This window comes from Apteryx rowi, unplaced genomic scaffold, assembly GCF_003343035.1.
Source record: "Apteryx rowi isolate R43461 unplaced genomic scaffold, aptRow1 scaffold_643, whole genome shotgun sequence".
In the NCBI taxonomy this organism is placed as follows: domain Eukaryota; kingdom Metazoa; phylum Chordata; class Aves; order Apterygiformes; family Apterygidae; genus Apteryx; species Apteryx rowi.
Genome location: NW_020450920.1, coordinates 79558 through 107023, shown reverse-complemented (window position 1 = coordinate 107023; position 27466 = coordinate 79558). Strand labels below are relative to the sequence as shown.

At 36.6% G+C, this 27466-nt stretch overlaps 1 protein-coding gene across 3 annotated transcripts in view; it reads right to left on the bottom strand.

Moving 5' to 3' along the window:
• Positions 1-34: 34 nt before the first annotated feature.
• UBE2J1 (ubiquitin conjugating enzyme E2 J1) overlaps positions 35-27466 on the bottom strand; it is a 27797-nt gene continuing 365 nt past the window's right edge. Inside the window, exons 1-8 of one of the 3 annotated variants that reach the window (XM_026084511.1) lie at positions 27277-27416; positions 16782-16855; positions 14915-15046; positions 14263-14347; positions 12082-12187; positions 11456-11585; positions 7323-7454; positions 35-449 (exon numbers count right to left, since the gene is read on the bottom strand). In XM_026084511.1, the coding sequence (XP_025940296.1) occupies positions 180-449; positions 7323-7454; positions 11456-11585; positions 12082-12187; positions 14263-14347; positions 14915-15046; positions 16782-16841 (915 nt within the window). In that variant the 5' untranslated portion in view covers positions 16842-16855; positions 27277-27416 and the 3' untranslated portion in view covers positions 35-179. Of the gene's footprint in view, positions 450-7322; positions 7455-11455; positions 11586-12081; positions 12188-14262; positions 14348-14914; positions 15047-16781; positions 16856-21681; positions 21771-27276; positions 27417-27466 lie in introns of those variants that run through there. The other 2 variants (XM_026084513.1, XM_026084510.1) reach the window with 2 other exon arrangements.

Here is a 27466-nt window from a genome sequence, read left to right as displayed (position 1 = left end):
TTAAATGTCCAACTTTTTTTTTTTTTTTTTTTTNTACAAGTAATGTATTTGTAGGTACATTAACATTCATAAGGACTTAAGTGTAAATACAAAAAGTAATCTTTGTAAACAGTTCTCATATCACCCCCAAAACCTTGTTCAATGAAGCATTCAAATCACAGCTCTTGAGAGAAACAAACTTATAACTCAAATATATACTCATTAGCCATATATATTCTTCGAAATATAAGAGCTGCCAATGCAAAAGTCAGAAGGACGATCAGAACAGTTGATCCAGTGTGGTTCATGTTGACCCTTGGTTGCTGGACTCGATTAAAGTCAGTTGAAGATGGAGCCCTTCTCTGACTCTGYTGCTGGGCACGGCGCTGCCGAGGACTCATAGAGGTATTAGTGGACACAGGAGGAGTATGCTCTTGACTAGATGTTGCACTGCTGTTCTGAGTTTCGGACTAAAAAAGAAACAGGAATAGTTGTGAAGCAAGGCTGCATGAAATCAGCAATGCGTATCCCACATAAATAATGAGGACTAAAATGTACTCTTTAGGTAGTTTTTATTGAAAGCCTGAAGATAAATATGTTAGGAGATTCTATTATAGACCTCATTTTTGTCTTTATACTATCTTAAGAAGTAGTCTGCTTAAACCTGCAAATATAAATATTAAATATTTAAAAAAAAAACTGAAAAAACTGAAGAAAGTTTGTCAAACAACATTTGAATTCTAGATTATTTGAAATATCCTGATTTGAAACTGTCTTTGCCTAGGATTTGCTTAACTCCTTGCAGTTCAATAAAAGCTTTAATAATCCTTCAGATAACTAAGTCTCTGGTGATTTGTAATGTCACCTTTATCAAGGGGGAAATAAGTGGAGGACAGCAAGAAAGGAAAGAGAAGAGTCCAAAGACTTATAATTCAGCAATGTTCCACTGCTTCCTGTGGCTAGCTAGGTCCAAAATTCTGTTCTCATGACCATCAACAACACTGAAAAAAATAAAACTAAACACTCCCAAATGGTTCCAGAATAAATTATTGAGCACTGTACCTATACATGCACTGTACCTATACATGCACATACCTATTGCCCTCTACTGGTCAAAAGTTGGTCTACCATTATGCGTAGTAAAAAAATATATGTTGGCAACTGATGTTTAGCTCAGGAGAGTAAAGAAAATCATCTTTCAGTTTCTAACGTTGTAGCTATGGGTTCTAACAGCCCTCTGGCCTAATCCAGCTCGCAATGTTGAAAGGGTCAGACTTCCAATGTTTTAGTATTAAAAATAATGACACAGCACAGTTGCTAGAGTTAAAACAAACTTTTCAAAAAGGTTCAATTTTGAAGTGTTCAGAGAAAAAAGCAGCTCCAGCAAAAAGAAAAGTTACTTCTTTAAAGTTTTCTTTTCCCTTCTCAGAACAATGTGCAGAAGCATTTCCACACAAAATAATCTGCAAGTATTTCCACAGTTAGCTTTTTTCTTTTTTTTAGACTTCTAAAAGACTGATCATCATTAAAGCAGGTAAAACTAAGGTTTAGGGCACTATTTTTGTCTCCAAGCAAAGGCCTTTTTAAGGGACATACTAGCCACAGCCCTAAGCACTGGTTTGGCGCGTCAGCTATTATGCCTGAGAACGATGCAGAAGAAAAGAGAACTAACAGCCAAATACTCAGTCTCTTGTCTCCGGTGATATTCTCTCCACAGGTGCTGCAGAGAAAAACATCCTCAACTGTGCATGAAACTCAATGATCCACACTACAGCAGTACCAAGTCCTGTGACTCTCTGGCCACTTATTCTGCACCTGGGAGAAAAATCTCCAAACGTTTATCTTGTCAGTGATCTAACTAGCTCAGGGAAGAGATCTTCCATTCCTGTCTAATCTCCAGTACTATTTCCCACTGTTTATTATGAACAACAGCAATGAGGTATTACTTGCATTATTTGACAGCTTGCCTGTTTACTTAGGTTTCTTGCCCAAGCAAGCAAGCTCCTTGGGCAGCTTCAGAGAAATGAATGTTTTAAATAGACATATTTCCATTTTGGGTTTCATCAGCAGAAACAGCCAAGAACTCCACTAGCAACTGCCATGATTTCTATTACACCGCAGAAGAAAGTCATTCAGCTTTATACTGAACCTGCCTGAAAGCTCCCAAAACAGAGACTCACACTGATCCTTGATTTGCTATATGGCAAATGGCCTCATGCCAAAGAAAATAAAGACTTAGGGAAGCTGAGCCTTTGAGAATGAAGTTTGTAGATTCATTTATACTCCCATCTTTCAGAAAGGGAAAGAGAGAGAAGTAAATCCAGAAAGTGAAACCTGCATATTCAGCAGGGGCGAAGAATTACTCTTCCCAAAGTCTCTCTCTCTCAAAAAAAAAAGTCTAGAAAATTTCCTGATCCTTCATAACAATTACTAAAAATTATTAATAATGGATGTCACACTGCTGGGTTTCTTCCTAAAACTGTAAATTTCATATTTAAAAATAAAACAGAAAGATCCTGTTCTGAATGAGACAAGGTGATACACACTGGCATGAGCTGAGCTGTAATTTCAGACACACCTCACTCACAATTGCAATGCTATAAATTAGCTTTGGGAAGAAATGATATGAATGGATCAGTGTAGCAGAGGATAGACTGCTCCATCCAAAGCTGAACTAACCCACTCCCTTGGGACTCCCCACATAAGCAATGTCCACCAAATATTAAGAGGACATGCAGGAGCAGGTCAGATCAGAAAGGGAGTGATCATTGCCCAATACAAAACTTGGGAACAGATGCTAGTGTATCTTAAATAACGTATACATGCTTGCAGATTACAAATCTTTTGCTTTAAAACTTAATTAACTGGGGGGGGGGGGGAGTATGCTGAAAACAAAGTTAAATAAGAGCAAAACATTGTGACCTCCTTTATCCTTTCATCTTTATACTCGGTGAATATTTACTGCATGTGTCGTATTATTTCTGAAGCTTCTGAAATTTGTTAGGACTGGCAGAAAAACTTTGCTCCAAGGACATCCAAGCCTGATAAGTATGGCTAGTTTAGTAAAATGTACATATATTAGACTTAATGAAGGTTTCTGTCACGTCACGAAATGCAAGTAAGGAAATCTACACTGTGTTCAGTCTATTGAAGAATAGTAGCATTCACTGCATCATTTATATCTCCAGATCATTATTTTAAGTTTTATCAGAATGCTGAAAACATAATAATCTTSGAAGAGGATGTTTTTAAAAAATAGAAAACTCTAGAAACTCAGGGCCATATAAATCCTCTGGGTTACTGAAGCTTTTGTCTTTCAGTTAAACTAATGATCTCAGAAAGATATAGAAATAGGGAGATATAGAGATTGGTTAAATATTAGTTTGTGCATCTAACTCCCAAATGACGAACAACTAGAGCTTGACATGGCACTGCTTAAAAGCTAATAGGAAAAATGATTATTTTTAATGAATCAATGATAGTGTTGAGCAAGAACCCCTAATTACTGATGCTCATTTAAAACTATTGCTCTAGAATTAGGAAACTTAAGACACCTCTTAACAGCAATAGAAAGAAACATTTTTAAACAATAGATCCACCTTTCAGTACATATGATTAAAAATGAGAGCTTCTATAAAACCTCATGTTTCAGAACATGTCTCATTTTCTCACTGGAAACTCCCTCTCATCAGTTCAAGGTTAGTTGATTTCAGTTACACTATTTATTTCATCACTCTTCATTACACCCCTTAATCTGTCTGGTACGGTAGTACCAGACACTACTATAGTATCCTAGTTAATAACAGGTGTACTAAGATTTAATATTGCCAAATTGTCAAAAAAAGTTCTAGCAACAGTTTTTAACATAGCACTTTATAATTCTCATCAAATACCAATTGCATTCATTGACCATAAGCACCAAGGTGGGACTCCATTCCACTTCAAGACACTAAATGTAGGTTGCTGTAAGTGTGGGAGGAGTCCAGACTCCCATTATAGCCCATGGGGATTTAGCCACTGCAATCAGAGGGGCAGAATGAGCAATGCAGCTGAGCAGCCTCTACCTCTCAGTGAGCTGCACTGCTCCCTGCACTCCACTAACTATATTCCCATGGACTATGATGAGAGCTTTGGTGACTTAATCTAGACCTGAGTCCAACCTGAGTACTTATGATATATTCATTCAAAATATTCTTTTGCTCAAATGTGGAAGAATTTCATTTTCTTAATACTAATAGTATTTACTTTTAATCATGTCAACTTCCAGCAGTACTTCACTTGTGATTAGAATATTCAAACACAAATGATGTACCATTACTTCACCCTGAGCAGATATCAACAACTACTATAATTTTAAAAATGCTGTATGTACCTGTTCTGGAGTAGGCTAGTCAGAATTTTGTTTTTATAAGCCTGTTCTACTTTGCCTCCCGACTCCTCACAAGTACCGTGTTGTATGATGCCTTAGGTAGGCTAGTGTCTTAGCCTTAATACTTCTGAGGGCCTGCTATATGCAGCTTTGTCGCCCTTCACCCAAGTTGCTGTGGCACTGTTTTTCAGAGTCTCCATGCAGCATTTTTCCTTTTATTGTTCTCATGCTGTTCTGATATTGTTCTCATGGCCTTGCAGACCTCAATAGTACTGTTATGAAAAGTTCTTATGAGAAGCATATATATGTGAGAATCATCCCTCTAGCCTCTCTTCTCAAACAGTAGAGGTAAAACACACACACATGCACAGACACACACACACATCCCAATTATATCATATAATCAATATGGTGTAATTACATTATACCATATTTCACAGGCAAAAACTCTGTAAAACTAAAAGAAATACTGAACAACACAACAGTTCAACTAGGGTAGCATTGCTGTCAATATTACAATTGTCATTACTAAAACAGAACCCACCACAGCAAATTAAGTTTCAAAATCTAAAAAAAATACGCTGAACAGTGAACTATTATAATCATGAGTTTCTGTGCTTCTTTAGTAAGTGAGGTCTATATTCCTTTTTTCTAAGTGAAACAGAAGGGAAAGTTAATTCAAAATATCTCTGTTGATGGAACGAGAAATTCTTTCTTTATAAAGAAGGCCCTGCCTGCATGAAGTAGAGGGAGTGAACTCAAAGCTCTGCCAAGCTAGAGATCCGTTTTGGTGTGCTCTCACACAGGAATCTAGTTAAACCTTTCTCTGAAGGAGCATCCCTGTACTCATAATTGTCTGCCACTAACTCACTGCAAAAAAAAAAAAACCCTGTCCTTTCAACGGCTTAAGGTAAAAATCATGGAATTTACAACTGTTCCTGAAAAAAACAAACTTATCCATAAAGAAGTAGTCTGTAGAAAAGTTTTTTCCTAGAGTGAAAGGTAGTCTAAAGATTCTCACCTCTTCACCTACAGTTAGAACCTTGCCTTAGCATCTATTTATCGTTACTTTTTTAATGAAGATTGGTTACAACTGGTCCAAGGGCGAGAAAAGATAATACTACATAGGCAACACTCCATTCTTTCTGCGTGATTACTACTATTTTATTCCCCTGAATTGTGTAGTGGGACATAAAGTCCTATGACTTTAGAGTTAGGCACATTAAATCTACTATCCCAAAATGAATTACACAAGCTAATATAAGGATTCAGCATTAGGTCAGCCTTGTTCTTTTTATTCTCCAAGCGCTGTGAATTTCAAGTTCACAACAGCAAATCTTCTATAAAATTTTTAACTAAACATTAGTTTCTATAGTAAGTGGTAAACATTTTATCCAGAAAGGGGGGAAAAAATAGTTTTGATGTTGCCCATATCTGACACTTACAATTTACTAAGGCAGAATTAGGTCTTCACACAGCAAGAACACAGCAAATTCTTTTAGGCTTAAATAATTTTACACATGTAGGTAGTCCAACTGAGTAGGAAGAAACTGAGGTTTGCATGGACACTCTTATGCTTATTAAACTGTGACCAGAGGCCTTGATCTGCTACTCTGAAAAGATTTCTGCTAGCTTTAGCATGAATAAGAACGCAAAAGTAGCAAGCTCAAATTATTTAAAATAGTCTTTCATACCACACATCTTGTTCTTCCACTGTGTGTCTGTAAACTTTAAATCCCCAATGGTGGCAGAAAATTCCCAACTTCCAAAGCTTGGCAGTTCAGAAACACAGGTATTTTTTTCAAACTCAAAATAACAATGGTGACAGAGGGTGACATTCTGATCCCTTAAAACATTAATCCACTTTTCATAGTTACAGTCTATTTCATGTAAAAATGTTTATGTAATTTATATAATGTCTAAAGCTTTCATTTCATTCGGGCCCACTCTTCTAAAAATCCAATTAAACATCAGTTACAAAATCAGCATAACTGATTCTCAGAAATAGGGGTAATTAAAAACAATCTTTATGAAGTCTCTCTTTTTCCACAATAAAATGTTACCAGTGCCTTGGTATTTTGGTTAGCTCTACTATATTAGCCAGGATTTGTAATAAGAAGAATAGAATAAAATAAAATGGTTTATTAAATCCTATACAATCTGGAAAAATCCTTATTGTGGAAAAAAAATGTATGCTATTAGCATGTTTATATTTCTACATAGCTTGAAAATATGTTGCGAACATGCAACAGATGGTCTGATGTTATTTGACGTGTTTTTGGTTTTTTAAGCAATCTGCAGCCCCATCCTCTCTAAAAAAACCACAGCTTATCTGGGATTTGTCTGCAATTTATCAGTGAATTTAGATTGCATTTGCAGTCATAACAGCAGCTGCCTTGGCCCAATACCAGGCCTCAGTCACTTCCGAAATGATTATGTAAGTCCTGTACCTAGCAGTATTAAAATGCAAATGTCACGACATTTACGTCAAATGGTAAGAATAATTTAGTCAAATTTATTTAAGAGGTTATGAAAACAGGAAAATATTCTTTATTAATATTTAAAAGCAACAAATTACCACTGAAACATTTTTTTGCTTGTGGCTAAGAATTCTGCTGCAAGAACCTGTGATACACTATGTAGATAGTAAGTTGTAGTACTCAGACACCAAAACATTTTTATGAATTTGTAACCAATACATTAAAGGAATTATTGGGAATAGGAGCTATTACAAGAAAGTTATTTAAAGTCTGCTATTAAGGGASGGAAGTGAAAGTGGAGATCACTTTTTAAAAAACATGCTATTTGCCAAAGTTTACATGAAAAGATTCTTGTATAAAATTATGCACAAATACTAGGAGAAATGTATGGACTGCATACTCTTAATGAAGCTTCCTATAAGCTTAACAGTACAGATTTCATATTCAGACCATGCACGTATTTGCATCTGATAAAGCTCAGACACAGACCATACCATTGCACTTGCTGGATCCTGGAATGCTCTAGCTACACCATCCTGCTGGGGCTCAGGTAAAGCAGCAGAGTGGTTCAATCCTGATGTGTTTGAAGGTTCAGCATCAGACTTCCTGGATGAATTGACTTCTGCCTACAAGGAGGACATATGTACACTTCAGAGACGAGATCAAAATTGCTCCAGAAAGATTTGGCCTATTTTTGAACGTCCATTTTAATATATACAGGAGACTTACTGAAATGTAATCATCAGGTATGCCAACTGCACTCCAACTGCACACCAACAGATTTAAGAAATTCTAACTTGTAAGAAATAAGACTATAGATGAACAAGCATCAGTTTAAAAATACCAGTTCTGTTTTGGATTTTTTTAGTTCTATTTGTTTGCATATAATCATAGGTATAACAGCCCCAAAATGCATAAGATTGATGGAGCAAAAAAGAAAATTCTTCAGAAGACCCAGGACAAAATGATCCCAGAAATAGAACCATTTTTTAAACTTCTGTTTCTCAGGATCCTTAAGTAACTGACTACTTCTTACATGTGAACTAATATAGACTGTTTCTCAGCAGGGCTAACTAGCCTCAGAGAAATGTTATATTAATTTGGATATATTGGCTCTAGCACCAAAGTTGTATCACAGCCAGAGTGGGTATATGTGCATGGCACTACACTGTGTCAAGCAGGAATACCTCACTTTTCAGCATTTATATTTCAGCATAAACAGGGCAAAAGGAAAAAATAATACTGCTTTTATATGCCTTAATAGAATGTCTAACAAGCACCACTTCCCAATATTAATAATCTCTCACACTTTGAAAATCTGAGGCATTGACAGATCAGTAATGATATGCAGAGGATCATGAATGGACCTATATTATTAAAATAACATATATGCTAGCAATAATCCCTTGCAAATAGAAAAGGACACAGCATCATAGTCCTGAACTGAAACACTTTACAATGCATACGTATTAAAAAAAAAAAAAAAAAAAAAAAAAAAACCACAACCACAGGACCAAATCAATTTCATCAGCAAGTGGTGTCTCTCTATCCTCCCCAGGACTGTAGTGTTGTACCTCCCAAATCATGTATCTCGATCCCAGCTTATGGAAAAGACAACAATTCCAAATCTAATACTAGGTAAGCATCTGTCTTCAAATGCAGATAGAAGTAGTAGTAGTAAGAAATACAAACACTGTATTAGAAAACTACCCGTTATATAGATAACAAGCCGATAAGATCAGGAGGTAATAATTCAGCATTTTTCCATGTTACTATTGGACATGGGAGAATAAATTGTTTCTCAATACATAACATTTCAAGAGGATCAAAATATTATCTGTCACTGAAATGATCTGAAAATTAATTAATTTAAGATTTAAAAATATTTAAAACAATCTGACAATATTGCATTGCTTTTGCACTTGACTGCTCTGAACTCTAATATTAGACAGCACAAGTTATGACTCAAATATGGGCCAGCAATAAAACAACACAGAATCATAGAATAATTTAGGTTGGAAGGGACCTCCAGAAGTCTTCTGGCCCAGCTCCCTCCTCAAAGCAAGCCTGTGTCCAATCAAGTTTTGAGTATCTCCACAGATGGAGACTCCACAACCTCTCCAGGCAGCTGCTCCAGTGTTTGACCATTCTCATGGTGGCATTTTTTTCTCACGTCCAGTTGAATATCCTTTCCTGCAGCTTGTGACCACTGCTTTTTCCAAGAAAAGTTCATTTAATCTTTTCTATTAATTTCTAGAAAGTGTGCACACTATATAACGCATATTCATTTTAGCTTATGAAAATACTAAGTGGTCTTGAAACGTGTGACTGATCATTAAATTAGAAACATTCAGACTAGGATTCAAAACATTTACTCCAAAGTTCCCAAAACTGAAGTATCTTTCTCACCATTCAGTCTCTCTTTTCTCCAGCCCTTACCTTTGCTCCCAGAAAAGCTAGAGAGAACAGACTTCAAAGAAAGAAGATCAACATATTTAATGCAATAGCAAGGATGGGGGGAGAATTAATTCTACTGCAAAATATGCTTCAGGTTACGTGGCACAAAATGGCTACAGGCAGGTAGATGCATCATACTATTTTACATTAATGCATTTGCTGTTAGTTATAAATCTTTTCTTATTTTCCTTTTTTTTATTTGTAAGTGGAATGTAATTTATGGTATATAGCACCTAAAATCCACAAAATAATTTGTACATCAATGTAACTCTGATTAGAAAATTTAAATTTTCTATGAAAACAGAGAGGAAAGCAAAGGTGGAAGCTCACAGAAGTAGAAAAACTGTAATTTGGAAACTTTTTTCTGAATTTCATGTTCCTTTCTCAATACCAAACACAGGCAGTTATTAGAAAGTTATCATTTTGCTTAAGGAACTAAAAGAATTTCTTATAATCCCAGCATCACCTAGAAAAAGTTAAAGGAGTCTCTTACATGAGGATCAAGATAACACAGAGATTGCTAATACATTTTCTACTAGAGAAGCTCTCCCAAATTATATACTCACTTGACAATCTGTTGTTAATTCCCACCTCACAGGTTGACACAGAATAGCCACATGATTAAAAACTAGAGTGACTTTTGTACTTCTTGCCAGTAATTCATACTATTATTTTGGTACAGACACACAAATTGTATGCTTCGGCCTAACATCAAATAAAGAATAAAAAAGCCAAGCAAAGCAGAAACGTAGAAAGCTTAAAAAATATGATCAGTGAAACCTGATTTGAGAAAGGGAGGGAGGAAGCAACCAGAGAAGAGGACTGTTTTTTAGGGTGGAGGGGGAGGACTGCAAAAAACATTTTTAAAGGCTGTAAAAACCTGAGGTTTTGTTCATTTTTCCCTTGTTGAGTGCTTGTTCTTAAGAGGTGGCATTAAATACACAGATACACAGAATGCACTGATATTCTTAAGAGACTGATTTCCCTCTTTCATTTCAAAACTGAAAAAGTTATGAAATTAAGTTGTGAGTTCTTCCTAAAAAAAGTATATTCTAATATTTCTGATATCTCTGTGATAAAGATTAGCAGTTCTCAAGCAAAAACTAATCCTATGCATTTTAACCATTACATGCTGTAAAGAAGACAAAGAGAGGTCAGTCCTATTTACTTCTCTGGGTAGCTCAGCTTTAAAATTCTGTGCCTGTATTTCCTCAACTTTGTAAAATGTTTTGAGACCTTTTTATGATAAGTATTTTTACAAACAGACCCAATCATGTCAGCAACTAGATGCGAGATCACAAAGGAATACATAGGTCCTGCAAAACTGGCAGTGATGCTCAGTACGAAGCAATCTTCACTTTCATGGCACACAGAAACAGCGTTTAGGACAGCGTTAGGAGAACATTGGTGATACAAGGGAAAAAAATGGTTCCCCTGACCTCAGTGAGGATGTATTCTGCACCAATGACACATAGTCATAATATATTTCACTGCAGATCCCTGCCTTCATGCACAGCAGTCTTCCTTAGTGGCTTATTTACGAGTTTAGTGAAAAATCCAATGAAAAATAACACTGTGCATGCAAGACATGCAGTTTTCTATGGTACATATTTGGCTAAACAAACCTTATTCTCACTGAAACACAAGCTAGAGAACACATTTTTGGGGCAACAGCAATTTCCATACCAGAGTTCAACTTTCAGTATCTTCAGCTGCAGAGCAGTTCAAAAGAATTTGCAATCATTTTTCTGTGTGAATATGCTTTATTCCTTCCATAAGCCAAAAGAAAAAAAAAATCATAAAAGAAAATAAAAATTAATTAGCTTTGCCCAAACTTTCCTAAAATATTTATGGTCATACCCAGTCTGGAGAATTTCACCAAGTTATTTTTGACTGAAAACACAGAACTAAAAGCAACATAGTTAGGTAGTTTTTAACCACAAGAGTCATCCACTGGCACTATAACCAATCAATCAGTGCTTGAGATGCACGGTTTATTAGTTGGCATGTTCTCAGAGACCCAGACCTATTTCCCTCCTTCAGTCTATCCCCCCARAAATAGGTTCCCATGCACCGATTATGAATGTTTGTGAAATTAGAAACATTACTGCAATTTACATTTTTTTCAATTTCTGTACAAGAAACAGAGAAAAAAGTTCAGTTACTTCACCTTGAAGCTAATTTGTCTGGCAAGTTCTTTAGCCTCTTCGTCTGCCTGGCTTGACACACTTCCTGATGTTAGTGGTAAGAGGGCTGTCTTCATAGATGCGCCACATATTTCACAACAGAAGTCTTGTGACCTAGCCACAAACGACATAGCTCAGAATGGCATGTTCTCGTACTACTCCCATATGCTTGTTTAAGCAAACTATTAGCAAAACAATCCACAGAAAGACAAGTGGTGTCAAGACCAGGAACTTAAAAGTACTTCCCCTCGCCTCCAACTTGCACTGACGAGAGGCAACGGGCACAAAATGAAACACAGGAAGTTCCGTCTGAACATAACAAAAGCTTTTTTACTGTGAGGGTTGCAGAACACTGCAACAGGATGCCCAGAGAGGTTGTGGAGTCTCCTTCCTTGGAGATATGCAAAAGCCATCTGGACACAATCCTGGGCAACCTGCTCTAGGTTACCCTGCTTGACCGGGGCGTTGGACTAGATGATCTCCAGAGGTCCCTTCCAACCTCAACCATTCTGTGATATTTATATACACACACACACAAGCACTATAAAATACATGTGCTAAAAAAATCAGATCCAAATTTGTCACCTACATTAACAAACTTAATACTTACTTCTTTGCAAGAGCTCTTCTTTCTTCTGGCGTGTAATCTAGAGATCCTATGGCTCCTTCACCTTTGGTTGGCATAAATCCGATAATGGCTAGTAAAGCTGTTCTTACTAAAATTGGAAAACAGATACAAAATAGGTTGCAGAAACAACTGCTATTTCATCCGACTCTACATTCAATATAAAACCTATGGAGTTTTGCTTACAAAATGAAGTTTTATCCAAAGAAGTCTGAATTTCATGCAAGCAGCACTCGGTTTTTGTAACTGTTTTTTTGTTTGTTTTTTTTTAACTTCATATTATATGCAAAAGGTAAGGGCTTAATCTTCCATCAACCAACAYAGAGAAGGAAAGCTAAGTTGTCACAAAAATGTTGTGTCAATGTAAAGATTAGCATATTTGATTAAAACAATGTTCTTAGAAATGCGAGCAATTAAAATCAATCTTTCATGAAGTCTCTCTTTTTCCTCAATAACATGCTAACAATGGCTTGGTATTTTGGTTAGCTCTCCTATATTAGTCAAGATTTGTAATGAGAAGAATAGAATAAAATGAAATAGTTTATTAAACCCTAAACAGCCCGGTAAAATCGAGACTTTAAAAATGGTCTCTGAAGAAAGATGGTATGGCAGAATAATATAAAAATAGGGAATGTGGAAGAGACAGATCCATAAGGCATTCTACATTCATAACAGAACTGTCAAATAAAACATCTCTTTTGACAACATCTATCCTTCAATTTTGCTTTACATACACTAATGAAATTTAAAAAGTCAAGGCACTTTACCAGTGGATTTGGTAAATAAATAGCAAGTGCAAATAAACATCACAAAATAGATACAGCATGTATACCCCTTCTCTTCAGAAGACAATATTATCTGCTCTTTAAAAATAAAAAAGCCTTTATGAAAGTTGAAAAGTGATCTACTCGAAGACTCTTACAGCTTCTCCAGCTACATGAAATATCTGTATCTCTCCTTCAGGAGAATATGATGATTTGTAAAGAACACCAATAGGAGTCTTGGTTTAGCATAATTCTCTGATCAAACTTTAATCTTATCAACATATTTAAAACATGCAACTGATATCCAAAGAGAATCCATGAACTAAAATCAGAATTGCATATACACACACAAGGAAATATTGCCTTGGCTACATCTTGCTGACTCTCCTAGTCTCTACAGGAATGGCACTTTACNAAAAAAAAAAAAAAAAAAAAAAAAAATCAGTTATTCTGAACTAGGACTGTGTTGTCTTTCGTTTTCAATGTTCACTTACTGTAGAGCACAGTGTCAGAATTAAAAGCTGACCACACTCAACACCATTGGTATTCAAAGCTAATTTTGCTGATTAGAATAAAAAAAGTAAAGTAATAGAATTTAGAAGTATTTTACATAAAAACAATTAAAACAAAACTAAGAAAATATTTAGTGGTTGCAGAATTCTCCTTATTGACTTGGGCATGCAATCATTAATAGCTTACCATCATCCCTTAGTTTCTCAAACCTTTCACCTTACCTTTATTTAATATCATCCCCAAATCCTCCTATGTCCCTCTTTCATTACTCTACAGTTCTCCAATTCTCCAGTATTTTTTGCTCCTTCAAAAACTATTTTCTTCTTCCCACTATAAGATCTCCAACTGTCTCTCACACATACCGCTCCTAACAGGAAAAATGTGCCGCTAAGAAAGCTTGCATGTTTGTGTGGGGTGGAACATCTACAACAGAAACTGAATTCCATATTTTTACTCAAAGTTAGGGTCTGCATAATGAATTATGATATAAATGCAATTTCCATTTATTCTTTTAACATCATAATAATCAAACATTTCTGATAATAGCATCATTAGCTTGTAATTCAGTTCGTCTTTGTTCTGTTTTCTTCTTTCAGCTTTTAAATAAAAGGAATTTCACTAAACATTTCAATTGAAGTTTACTGGAAATAAATTAATAGGAAGTTTAACCACTAACACATGCAAAACCATAAAAAAGTTCCTTCTTTCTGCTCACTTCTCAAAGGTTTCTTAGAGTTCAGGGAGACATAAGAGAAGTTTTGCTAAACATTAGTCTACTTATCAAGAAAAATATCAGTGAAGTAGTACTATAGCATTGCTTGTGAGATTTTTCAGTTTAAAGATCTACTTGCTTGGCGAGGATAATATTTTCTGAAAAACTGTTACTTACTACTCCATGAAGGCTGCCATGTTTCAGGATGATGCCCTGAGATGCTTAAACAAATTTTCTTCCCCACTTCAAACCTGCCATTGGCCTTTAAAGGAAGAAGGAAGATATAACAAAAAGTGCTTGAAGTTAACTCTTTTTGGTAGAGGGTATAAAAACTATGATAAAATAAATCAATATGCAAACAATATTTGATAATTAAATTTTAATTAAATTCTTTGATTGTTGTTCAGCCAGGTGGCTTCACTGTTGCTCCTGTAATCCACAAACAACACAGAGAGCCTGAAAAGCTGTAGCTCTATGAAACTACATAGAAATGTGGACCTTTCCCCCATGACCCAGGTCCGCCTTGTTACATGTGCCAACACAGAGACTGAAGAGGCCCATGGAGGGAAGAGAAAGATTAGACCACTGCATTCACATCAGCAATGTGCTTACTCCTGGGGAAAACTTCCACGTATAGGGGCAAAGCTTTATGTAACTACAGAGTACCAAAGTTATTTTGGAAGACTTCTCATATTAAATTAGCAGTATTAACTGTACTACGCCACCTTTATTACAAAAATAATGATACCTTATATGCCAGGAATCTCTCTCTCAGATACCTAAGGTTAAACTGATCATATAAAAAAGAATAGCTGGTAAATATGCTTACCGTCAGCAAAATAATGCTTGGTGGTTTCATGGGATATTCCGGTGGTAGYACTATTCGCCCATGATAAATTCCTCCATCAAAATCTGAATCTGGAGGGCCTCTAACAGTAAAGTGCCATTCAAAAAGATTATCCTAAAATGCCCCCACAAAAAAAGAAGAGTGCGTCAAAGAAGTAGACACCTAATCACCACTTTCTTGGAGCAAGGACAGGCTAAAGAAACACCAAATAGAAAAAGTTTTAAAATGAAAAAAAAAAGATCAAATGGAGAACAGGACAATCAACACTGTACTAAGGTTCTGGCTAAAAGGATGAAATATCATAACTTCGGGTAATTTTCTTACAAAATGGCTTTGTTGGAAAAGTCAAATTTATCACTCAAGCTTTTCACAGGAGTTATATCAATTATGACAAGAGTTTTATTACCTGAAAGATGGAAAACTCAGAGTCAACTAAGGGAAAAGCTGGGTCTTTGCCCCAGTGAATAAGAATTTCTACAGAACTGGGAATAGACCCACCCCAAATAAGAACATGATTGACAGCCTCCCCTCCCCTCTATACCCAATGCAACACAGGGTTTTGACTATGGCCCCAGAGAATTCCTATTCTCTTTTGTTTCTCCATGAAGAATTTTGAAAAAACTACCTTGCCTTACTGCATAGTAGGCGCAGTTTGAAATTTGGAACATTTTCATTGGACATGTAATTAACTTGTCTTTAAGTATTATTTCTTTAAGATTCTGCATTTGGCTTTCTGTACCAGACTTCCTGACACCTACAACTCACAAACTCCTACTGTTATCACAGGAGTCCAACGAGGCTTGCTGTCAGTGAATGAGATCTCATGACTAATGCTGAATGTTGGCATTGCAGGGCTGTGACAACCCATCTAGTTAAATTTTTTTCAAGGACGGAAGGGAACTGTCAACATTTCCAGCCTGCCTTTTCATCTGTCTCTCACTGCTCTCTTCCCAGTGAGTCACTGTTCCTACCCTGAAATAAGACCTTCATGTAAATTACTATTAACTGACAGCATGAATTAAATGTTACATTTCACCTCAGGAAGAGGGGGGCAGGAAGAAAGCAAGATACAGACAAGAACTGGTCAAGAATAAATATATTTTATAGCACCTAGAAACACGCACCTTGCTCTAAGTATGTTGTGTGCTACACATTTCTACAAACAACTAAATTAAATCCCAAAAGCGAGTATCACAAGACATTACATTTTTAATATTCTAGCAGAATCAGAATAGGTTTCCTTTTAAACTTCTAGTCACGAGAATTTCACTGTTCTCTCAGCCCAGAAACTTAACTGACTATTTAGAAGACCTCAAGAAGTGCCTATCTGTGGTGGAAACTAAATGTTCTTTCTTACAAGTCAATGCATCCAGAGCAGACCTGCACTCATTTAAAGGTCTTTCATGCAGTTTTTTGTACACAAAATAGGGAGTCCATGTAGATCATCTAGTTTTAAGTGTTTTGTAGAGCAACTCAGTAACTGAACCAGATATCATTTTGGGGCATATAAAGCTCAACTTAAAACAGAATATATTTATGTAGTCTCAGAGCCTCAGGGGGGTGAGAATAAACACATTACACCCATGTGACACAACTGCTCAGGTGCAATGTAAAACTGTTATTATTATGTACTTTCATAAGAACTTGGTTCCATAATAACATTAGATGTGGAATTCTGCCACTGATTTCCATCACAGGAAAATATACCAAAAGAAAGGAATTAATTTTAAGAAGGTGTACTGGTACCTAAAAATACAAATAAGTTTTTAATGTATATGCACACAGAGAACTTGGACCATCTACTACACAGGCTAATGACAAGCTCCTGCAAACATACGGAGAAACAAACCTCCAAAGGTTGTGCATGGTAATGATCTGTAGGATCCTTCAGTTCTGCAGCTTCTTTCATTAAACGTTTGACAGCTGAAAAACAGAAAAATTTGGACAGGAAAATAAAGAAATAAATTAACACACGCTGCATAAAAAATAATAAGCATTCCTTGAAAGGCTCCTTTCAGCTAACACATCTTTTTCAGCACATCACAGCTTCTTCACATGAGTTAATAATCCAAGACACAAGATAAATTACTCACGCTGAATAAATGATTTAAATGAGTCATACAAACACAAAGTTATGGAAAATACTTTCCATGGCTACAGAGTTTCTCAAAAGAATGCCTGAACACTGGGATTAAAATGGTGTTAGATTATTAACTGCACCAAAGATATGAGGAAAACCATAAATGTCATTAACAGAGTTTCAGAGTTTAAATACAAGAGGTACAAGATCTATCCACCCTAACATTTAATTATAAAAGACATCCTGAGTATCTTTGAACAACTGCTGAAAAGCTTTATCCTGACACTTCATGGGAGTATTACCTGACTACTCCCTTACTTATCCCAAAGCAGGTCACAATAAGACTTGGGAAAAACCAATACACTGGGAAGTACAGGGAGATGCAGWATCCTTTGCACTAGATTATTTGAAAACACACATGCCCAGCCAGAAAAATTTACCCAGGCCTTTGCATTTTGAACTAACTACTAAGTGCAGACACACAGGCGTTTATCTATCTTAAAATTTAGGATGGGCTGTAGTTATCCTCTTCAATCTTCTTCCATTTCAGAACATGCAGTATCCTCTATATCTTCTGCATCTCCTTTCTCCTTCCCCTTCAGGRAGTTTTGTCCTATCATTTGTCCTGTCACTTTCCTTCATGCACACTAACTCCTAATAAAGCCTCAGCCAAACTGAAAAGAAGATTAAACCTACAAATCACAGACAAGAAATTCAAGGATGCCACCTCATGAATGAAGTTAGGTAGAAAGTCTTTACTCCCTCCTGCTTGCTGGGAAAAGTGAAAATACTGAAATTCCCTCCTTAAGATGCTCTATGGGAACAGGATGCCTTACTCCATCTTCCACCCTCAAATTCAAACTAAAATACTTGTGAAAGTCCCATTCACGTAATTGTCTAATTATGAAGAAGGAGAAACACTGTCCAAATTCCCTTTCACAATAGCTTAATGGTAACCCTGAAAGTGAAACATAATTCCTCAAATTTACAAAGCCTGGCATTACCGACAGACCATCACTTACTCAGCTGCACAACACTGTGAGGGAAGCTATTCTAAATCTTCCTGCAGAATAATTTTAATTTCAATCTACTGTGAGAAGTTCTCCTGACCTTTTCTTCCTTTGCAGTTCTTGAAAGCTCTAAACAACAGCAAAAGTTCAAAGACAGCACTTCTTACAAACCGAAAAGCAAGCAGACTACACCCAAATTTGCTACTGCTTAATTTTTTGCTAAATTTGCTTAATTCTGCTACTTCCAGAGCAAGGTGTCAATAAAACACGCTGCAGAACCCATGAGATCACCCAACAGATAGTAACATCCGAAATCCACTAAAAAATTATTCCTCTTTTCCATCTGCATTAAGGTTTACCTGTTCATTAGCAAGGAATAATAAGAAAACCTGCCTGAACCAGAAAAGGCTGCAGACCTGGAGCTGCTTCACAGCCAACAAATCTGGTTACTTTCCTTTCATGAAAAAAAGAGTGGAAGAAACCAGGACAAGCTAACTCAGGAGTCAGCACTCCATCCAGAGCAAAAGGCTAACCATGAAAAGACTGAAAACATATATAATGAAGCCTAAAAAGGGCAAGACAAAATAGTTCTGGATTACAAGGCAGACAACTCTGTTATTAAGGTTTCCTGGACCAGGGACCAACCTAGAAAACAAATACTTTTAGTAACATTATATGCAGTTATCTTTGTTAATTGAGGAAAAGCTAACTATACAGCCAAAAAAAAAGTCAAGACTGTTCTACAGAAGACTCCTGGCACTCTGGGAAAGGCTTGCACACAGCCTTTCTCATTTATTCCAAAAGGCACAGCCTTTTTGCTCCTCAGATACAGGGCTGAATGCCAGCAGCAAGAGTCAGAATTAGAAAAACCAAGAATTCGCACTGAGAAGGAACCAAGACAGCAGACAGGCAAGGAGCTCAGGCCGGAGGGCTCCTGTTAAGTAGTAGTTAAAAATTAAGCAATTTAAAGCATGCTGTTTTAGATGTTTTTATATCTAATTAACATTGCTAGAGATATTGTATATATTTTCTTAAAGCACTATCTTATTATCAAGAAGCCAGACTAGAGGTACTTTATGCTAAGAAGTCAGAATAAAATACACTGGAAGAATATGTAATATTCCACTCAGAGCATGTAAAAAAATATACTAAAAAATATAATATAGCTCTTGTATACCACAGAGATAATTTGCCTATCARAAATTTTCAATATTAAACAGCCTAGTATATCTTAAGAAAAAGAAGCATGTGTATTTCCATGTTGTTGAAAAATGCCAGCTAACAAGTTGCAAAGAACAGTCTTGTCCAATAAAGGTTTATAAGAAATCATAAGCCGGTGAAAAAGAGAGTTAAATTGTTTCTTCAAATATAGCTGCAGTATCCATAAACAAAGTCCCTCCTTTTGCTAGTGGAAATTGCAATAGAAGAAACAAAAATAATTTAGAAAGTCTGGCTGCACTAGTACACGACACTCTTATCAACTCATTAAAAAGTGAGTTTTGATACAAAATGTGGTACTTCAATCTACTTAAAAATCACACTGAGTCATCTGAATAATTGTTTGGCAATGTCTGAAGAATGAGAACATTTTGGACCTATTCAAAACAAAGAATTTCAGACTGTCAGTGAAGTCAAAAGCATCACTAACTCAACCGAAAGAAACTTCAAATCAAGATGTTAGATTTGCCTAAGATAGGTATTAAAGTCAAAATAAATCAAGATTTTTTTAATGTATGTCTGTCAACATGAAAAATAACTGTATTTTCACAGAAACAAGCTGCAACAATTTAAAATAATATTCCTTGAAATTAAATATTGAGGAAATCAAGTTTTCTGGTATAACTCTACAGAGCAAAGAAGAATCCCTTTCTGGCAGGAGAGGACAAGAAGGAGGAATAGCTCTGTGCTGTCCTGGGGAAGAAAGGAAAGAAAAGGCTCTACGGATCAAAAGCTCTGCTTGACAAACTGACTCTTCTTTTACACAAAACTTAAAGGATTTTTTTGAAAAGCAAAATGTGGATGTTAAAATACAAGAAATACACTTCAAATTGGAAGCCACCAAGTTACTTTGTTCCTGCCAGAAATGCATCCAGGCAGACAAATGTTGATCGTTATTTATGTTATTTCACAACAACAACATGGTTCCTGGTTAAATCCAATTTCTTGTTATTATGTCTAGGTTAAGCTATCCTGCAATTTCTATTCAATACAATTCCTTCTCTTGAACCTATCTTGAAGTCATGTTCAAGCATTTCTGCTGTTATGCCTATTTAGCACAGTCTGCACGTCACAGCAAAGGAAAACATTCTATATGCAGAAAATGGAAGTGCATAATCTTTACAAATGTAAATATTACTGCTTAAAGGGATGACAGGAGTTGAACATCAGTAGTGTTCACCTTACTACAGTATTATACTGCTATCGTCTGTTATCATGAAAATAAAAATAAAGCTTTAAAAGAAAGCAGTTATTTTTAGCCTTGCAGAAGTTTGTTTTACTAGTCTAAAGTATTAGCAAGGTGAGATTGTAGTTCATTTTTATAAATCTGTAAACTGTACACATGGCAATCAAATGAGCTGACCAGGGTTACCGGATTATACTAATGTAAACATAGCACGCCACAGGATTTATTTCAGTATAACAAAGTGGTGTGCCTTTTGAAAACAAGAACCCTGACACCATTACAAGCTTCCTAAAGATCTGTTATACCATCTGCAAAAACCACTAGCAATCAGGCACAAGAACTYGACAAAAAGAAACAGATCTGGGTGAGGCGAGAGGTAAGGCTGAGTGGGGTGGCACTCCAGTCAAACTGAAGTTAAAAAGCACATGGATGCTTAGGCCTCAGTTCAGCAAGGCTTAACTCCTGCATGTAACAAGAAATCCTTGTGTGCGTGTAAAGGTGATTACAGGATCACCAGTGAAACAAATTTATATTTAAGTGATCAGGGTTCTGTGTGACAGTATCTTTCTCAATGGATAGCAACAATTTCATTCTATCAGTTTTCAGTTCTTCCCTTTGAAAAAAATACATAACAAAAATTAGCAAATAAAGGAGTCCAAAATAGTTGGAATAATGCTAAAGATCTTTTAATCTTTCAAGTTGACTTATCAGATCTAGAAAAGAAGRAATAAAACAAACTGACATCTTTTACTGCTGCAAATACTTTCTATTTTTTCTGCCTGCTATAAATAAAATGTTTCCATTTCAAAAAAGATTTAGAGATCTACTTAGAAGAAACACAGAAAAAGTAGTCATTTTTCTCATGACTCTGTTGACTAAGACAGCATAGCTAAAGATGCAGTTTACTTATCAAATCTGCCCAGGTTTTCCAATTAACTTAGATTAACATAGCATTTATATAATACTCTTCATCCCAGAGAATCTTTAACTACTTAGTCCACTTAACATATTAGAAAACATAGGTCCATCTTCATTACCTGCTTGCCTATCAATGAGACTACTATCTACAATTAGAAAAATAAAGAGAGTATCGTACTTCATTAAAATCTCACTATAAATTTTAGATAAAAATTAGGTCTCTTAAATCAGACTATACTCAATGTCATGGCTGACATTTTGGGAAAGTCCTTTTAAAACCAGCTGTGACCGATTAGGACCTCCTTTTTCTTTCTTTTTTCCCTCCTCTGCTCAGTACCTGACTGCTGAGCCAACAGTGCCTTGTGCCTGGCCGGTGTAACCACCAAGCGGCTTGAGAGCGCAGAGGAAGCAGTGCCACCTACTGAATCACCAGCAGCAATTTCCCCAGCAACCCCACACACCTTTGAGCCCACTTACTCAAACATTCTCTACCTGCATTCAAAAGAAAGCACAGGTTATTAAAGGCAAGGTAAAATTCATTTCGGGGGGTGGGGGGGGTGAACAACAGTAAAGTCGGTCAACCTTTTAATTGCATGAAGACTGAATCGCACCAAAAAAAGAGTCAGGATTAAATTTGTGTTTAAAGCACATAGGATTTCTCGTAAGACAACAACACTCAATGAGCTTCKACATCTTAAATCAAAAAAAATCACTTTAAGTGATGAGGTCACCAAACAAGCAAGTAAGAAAAAAATAGTTAGAGCAAAGAGTCTTATCAGATTGGATATTTATGCAATACTTTTACTATAGCTCTTTGAAATGGAGAATTATACCTCGTACATAGGTGCCATACTCTCTAGAGAATGGTTTGTTAAAACTAAACACAGAGAGACACTAACAGGTTCGCAGTGACCTGCATAGTGTCACTATCTGTGTGTCACCTACTCCAGTACAGATGAGATTTTCCCGGACAGCTTAAACTCCGTGAATGATACATGATCATTAGTGAATTAAACTACAATAGAGAAAAAGGGACTTGAGACAGAAAAGTACTATGAAATATAAGTTACAATSCTTTTACAGAATAGAGTATTAAATAGTATCCACTCTAGAAGTAAAACTAAGTAACCAGACTTTTATTTAAGCAAGCTCCACATTACTAATACTTTCGCCCTTCCCCTTGCATTCCTTGTATTTATTTGTTTTTCACCACTTCTCTTTTCCCTTTTGAGTTCACATCTGACTTTAATTAGATACATCAAATTCCTACATATATTTTTGTATGTTATTTTACAAAAATGTGATTACATTCTCAGAAAATAAATTTTTCCATCACTTATTCAGGCAGCTAAAATTTGCACAGCAGCTTATAGTCACTTCTTAATTTTGAATGACTACATTTAAATGAAGAGACTACGTTTAAAGTTTCATTAGGACTGAGAGACACAACCTTTCTTCGTAAGAAAAACGTGCATGTCCCAATCACATCCATCCAAAATAAAACCCCTGGAAGACAGATGAAACTTTCAGTTTAGCTAGTCCTTAAACCACTGACTAGGAGAATACATTATATATTCTGTTTTTATGCTCTTTTCCTAAGCATTCCCTACTGCTTCTGTCCATGACAGGATAGTGGACTGCATAAATCTTTGCTCTGAAAGCTCAGGAACAGAAGCCTGAAAGAACATAATTAAATCAGACCAAAGTTCATTTATATCCAAATTTTTAGTGTTCTGAAACTAGAAAGCCAGCAGGGAAAGCAACCCATAATACTAATGATCCTTCCCATACGGCCAGTGACCACCTTGTCCTACAACATTAGAGGAATGGGCAAAATGAAGAAGAAATTAAAACCAGTTTTATGTGAACAGCGTCACAGTTCCCATTTTATGCTGTTCTTCCACGTGACGTGTAGACAAAAAAATTGCTCTTACAAAACAGAACTGTGTGATTACAGATCCATAAAAATTCTCTGGGGCAATCATAGGATGCAAAAATTTTGCTTTAAAATTCAATTTGACAGTTGCTTTAACTTCTGCTGCAAGAACAAATGGAAATACTACCAGGTCACCAAGAAACAGGCCAGGTGGAGCTAAGGAATAGCTGCTTTACATCTCCAGAGCCTCATGTATATCCTTTCCCAAGACCCATCAGCCTCCTCCATTCATGCAAAGTATTCTGAGAACTGTAAAAAACAGAATACTTTCAGTTAGTCTATTCTTTTTTCTCTCACACTTGGAAGTGATGGACCTTTACTCTTTGCTTCCCTCAGAATAAGAGGCAGTACAGGACTCTTCCATACTATCTGTAGTTACATTTCAAAACAAACACTGCTCAGTCAACTTAACACAGAGGGACAAAACTTACAGAATGTAAAGAGCTTGTTAACACACCACAATCAAATAATGTTCTCAGCTTTAACATCTATTCAACTTTGCATTTTAAAAAAATTCTATTTTAATTTAATACATGAGAGATACTAAATAGCTCAGTAGCTGTTGGCTATTTTCTATTAACTGATTTTTATTAACAAATAACTGAGGTATATTCATTGACAAGGAATACTAGTCTTTTTAATTGCAAAAAATATTAAGTGGAAAGAAAAGTATAATTTGTAGGAAAAGCAGTTATTTATCCCGCAGTAAATTTGTTGAAGGCGACAGCTAAGAGGATCACAATCTAGGCACGTGTGCCTCAGGCACACAAGATCCAAAACCACTGTCTCCTGGGCAGCAAATGCAGGACTCGCACTCCATGTCTCCCTCCACCTGCCCTCCCCAGGCCAGCAGTGCGGCAGCCATCCTTCAGTGCCCTTACCAGCCAAATTCTAATAAGGAGGTCTCCTAAAAACAAACAAACAAAATAAGGACCCCCAAAAACTAGTGAAAGAAAACACACATGGTTGTTGTGGGCACCCTGTGAATCACTGTAAATAGCTGTTCATAATTCTTCAGAYGTGTCTGTGCTAACAACCACTCAGAAGACTGGTAACACCTGACATAGGAGATGAGATGGATGAATCCTGTCACTACAAAACAGTGACTACAAGATTTGGTGTCTGATCTTGCAGCAGGCTAAGTGTCACAGCACTTGGAAAAAAAGTAGAGAGATTATTCCAAACAGCTGTCTTATAAATTTCAGAAATAGGGATGTTCCTGAAGCATGAAGAGGATGCAGCTTTAGTCAGCAGAGCTTTAATATTGATGGAAGAGGTTTCTCAGCCATATGGTAGCAGGCTGGTACACACTGACTAATCCATTTTGAAATCCTAAGAAAGAAAATACCTTGCCCTTTTAAAAGTGCCAAAATAGAAATAAAAATATGAAGCAACAGCTTGAAAGGTTTTGTCTCATAGAGGCAACATAGAAGTCTGAAGTGTACAGTGTGAAATTTCTTCCCTTACAAAGATTATTATTTCTTCCCCAAAAGATCATTAAAAAAAAGGCACATTCATAGATTGTTTGAGGAGACAGCTTCAGGTGAGTGTCCCTATAGTCCTTGTTCTCTTAGAAAATAAATGACAGAAGTGAGTAGCAGCTTAGCACACAACCCTTTTCAAGCCCAGAACCAGAGCATCTATGACATTTAACTATGCATAACTTTAAAAGACTGTAACTGTCCACAGCACAAAATAATAAATATGCCAGGGTGAACATTTAAAAGGCAATTAACACTATTAACATGAATCAGAGAACCTGCGATCAGGAAGATGAACATTCTGACTAGCAGCAATGAGCAGCAGGACAAATCTGTGTAGCAATATTGCTACAAATGTGATCAAGAGCACAAAAAAAAAGAATGGCACTAGTGAGCCTAGCTGAGCCTCATTCATGAATCCGATCTAGTACACCTACTCATAAAAGTGGGATTCACGTAGCCGCATGACAGAAGTGCTTCAGCATGTGTCATAGCTTTATAGTGGAATTTGGCTTAAGATGAAGATTAATTAGAAGTGCAGGTTTCTTTTAGCAAAAATTTCTTATTTAAAAGGTGTTTTTCTTTAAACTCATGTTCAGTCTTTAATATTTTAAGCTATTTTTGACAAAGCCTGAAGGTACTATAATCGTGAAAGAAAATCTGCACTAAAAATAATAAATAGTATTTACTCTCTTTAAAGCTACTGAACTGATGGAAGTCACCAGCCAAGCATCTGGAACCTGAGTTTGCTCAAGTCTGAAAGCAGCATTCAACAGCAGAAGCCTCTTATGCAAGTACAGAACGATTATTTTCTTCACTTTATCTTGAGCCAGTGCATTCAAAATTCCAAAACCTGACTGAGAACTAAAGGTTAGAACCCTTGTTTGTCCTCTATTGACATCAGAGCAACAACAACAAAAATAGGCATGAGGACAGCTACTACTTCTAAAAATCTTAAAGAGCTCAGTTACCAAAAACAATCTATTCAGTTTGCAGATGACAGATAACTATTTGAAATGGTAAATATGGTGTATTTGTTCTTATGCATTTCAGTATATTTACATAAGCTAAAACTACCTTAAAATTAGAAAATTCTACATTTCCATCTTAAATCTTTAGTCGAACGGCAAGTGTTAAACTAACATTGTTAAACTACACATTTAACCATAACAAGACAGAAATTCATAAAACATACACTGAAATATTAAATAGTTATATATGCCTATCTACCTGGTTAGCAAAAAGAAGTGCCAGACTAAGTGTAATGGCTCTTCTTAGTAGAAAAAAAAAAAGTCTTTTTAATGAATAACAACTGTTGAAGAAACAATCTTTCTTTAAAAAACACAGTCAAAAAGGGACAATTTAAATAAATATTTCATGCCTATTGATTTAAGTGACTGTTGAAATGAGTGATTTAAATCAAGCCAAACTTTTTATTAATATGCTATACAGCTTATTTAATTTGGGAAAGTAAAACAGACCCATTGAATTAATCATTTATTTTTGCCAAATAAGCTTTATTTTGCTATGGAACAGCACAGGTGCTGAAAACCAATTTCAGGAAAGATAATTTTCTCTTAAAAACATGCAGGGCTAGAAACAACAGACGGGAGGAACATTTCTAAATTAAACCATACATATTTGCCCTCTCCACCCAGATCTCATGGGCATTGTCATACAGAACACCACCATTATTTCCAGTGAYGTGGCCAACCATAACCGGTGAACATGTTTGCGTGGCCTTGCAAGTTCACATGGGCAACATACCCAGCGTATCTACCTAAAAAAGTCTGCCTTCCTGATATTTTAAAACAGAGAGAGAAAAGGATCACAAAGCAAATCATGTACTATCTTTGTATTATGCAATTTGGGTGTGAAGGGGAGGAGGGAACAGAAAACATAACTTAGCAATAGATTCATCACCATATGAGGCATGTTTTGTAAATAAGCCTCTCATTTACATCTGCAAAGTACAGGTCATCATAATGTTAACTCCCTCCCCACCTCCTGTGTTGGAAATAGGACAGCATGGCTGAAGATTAAAGCCACTGCTTCAGCACAGTACAGCTGTTAATATCTACTTCCCAAGACAGGATTAGGGAGAGCAGGGCAGGGACCAAACCACAAACCCAACCAGCCCTTACACCTGTGGAATGGGATATTTGATGCCATTCTTGTTTCAGAAGCGATAGTACTCCTGTCGCACATGCAATTTCCAGAAGGTTTAAGCATGGCACTGTCAGCGAGAGGCCCTTGCGCCAGTAAAACCATATGGGATCGGGTCTATGTTCCACTTCCCTTCCTAGCACAGAGCTGCGTCTGGAGGCGCCTCTCACACCTCTGGAGACACCGCCCACTGCAGGAACTCCAGGGAACTTCTGTGTCCACCTCGATGGAGATTGCCATCAGCGTGCACGGTAACACAGGGCACAGCCAGCAACTCCAGCTCTGGGAGAACCGCCGCGCCACGCCGAGCAGCCGGGCCGTGGGGACCCGGCTCCCAGCACACATGTACCTGGAAAAGAGCCGACGCGCAGGGGAACCGCCACCTCCGCAGCCGCCTGCTCCAGGGCCGCCCGGGCGGCGTGGCTGCCAAACGCGGGATAACCTAGACTCTCCAGGACAGATTATAATTCGGGGACAGTTTTCAACTTCTTCGCGGCCTGAGGCAAAAGCAACCCAGGCCGCCACGGCCGCAGCAGGGC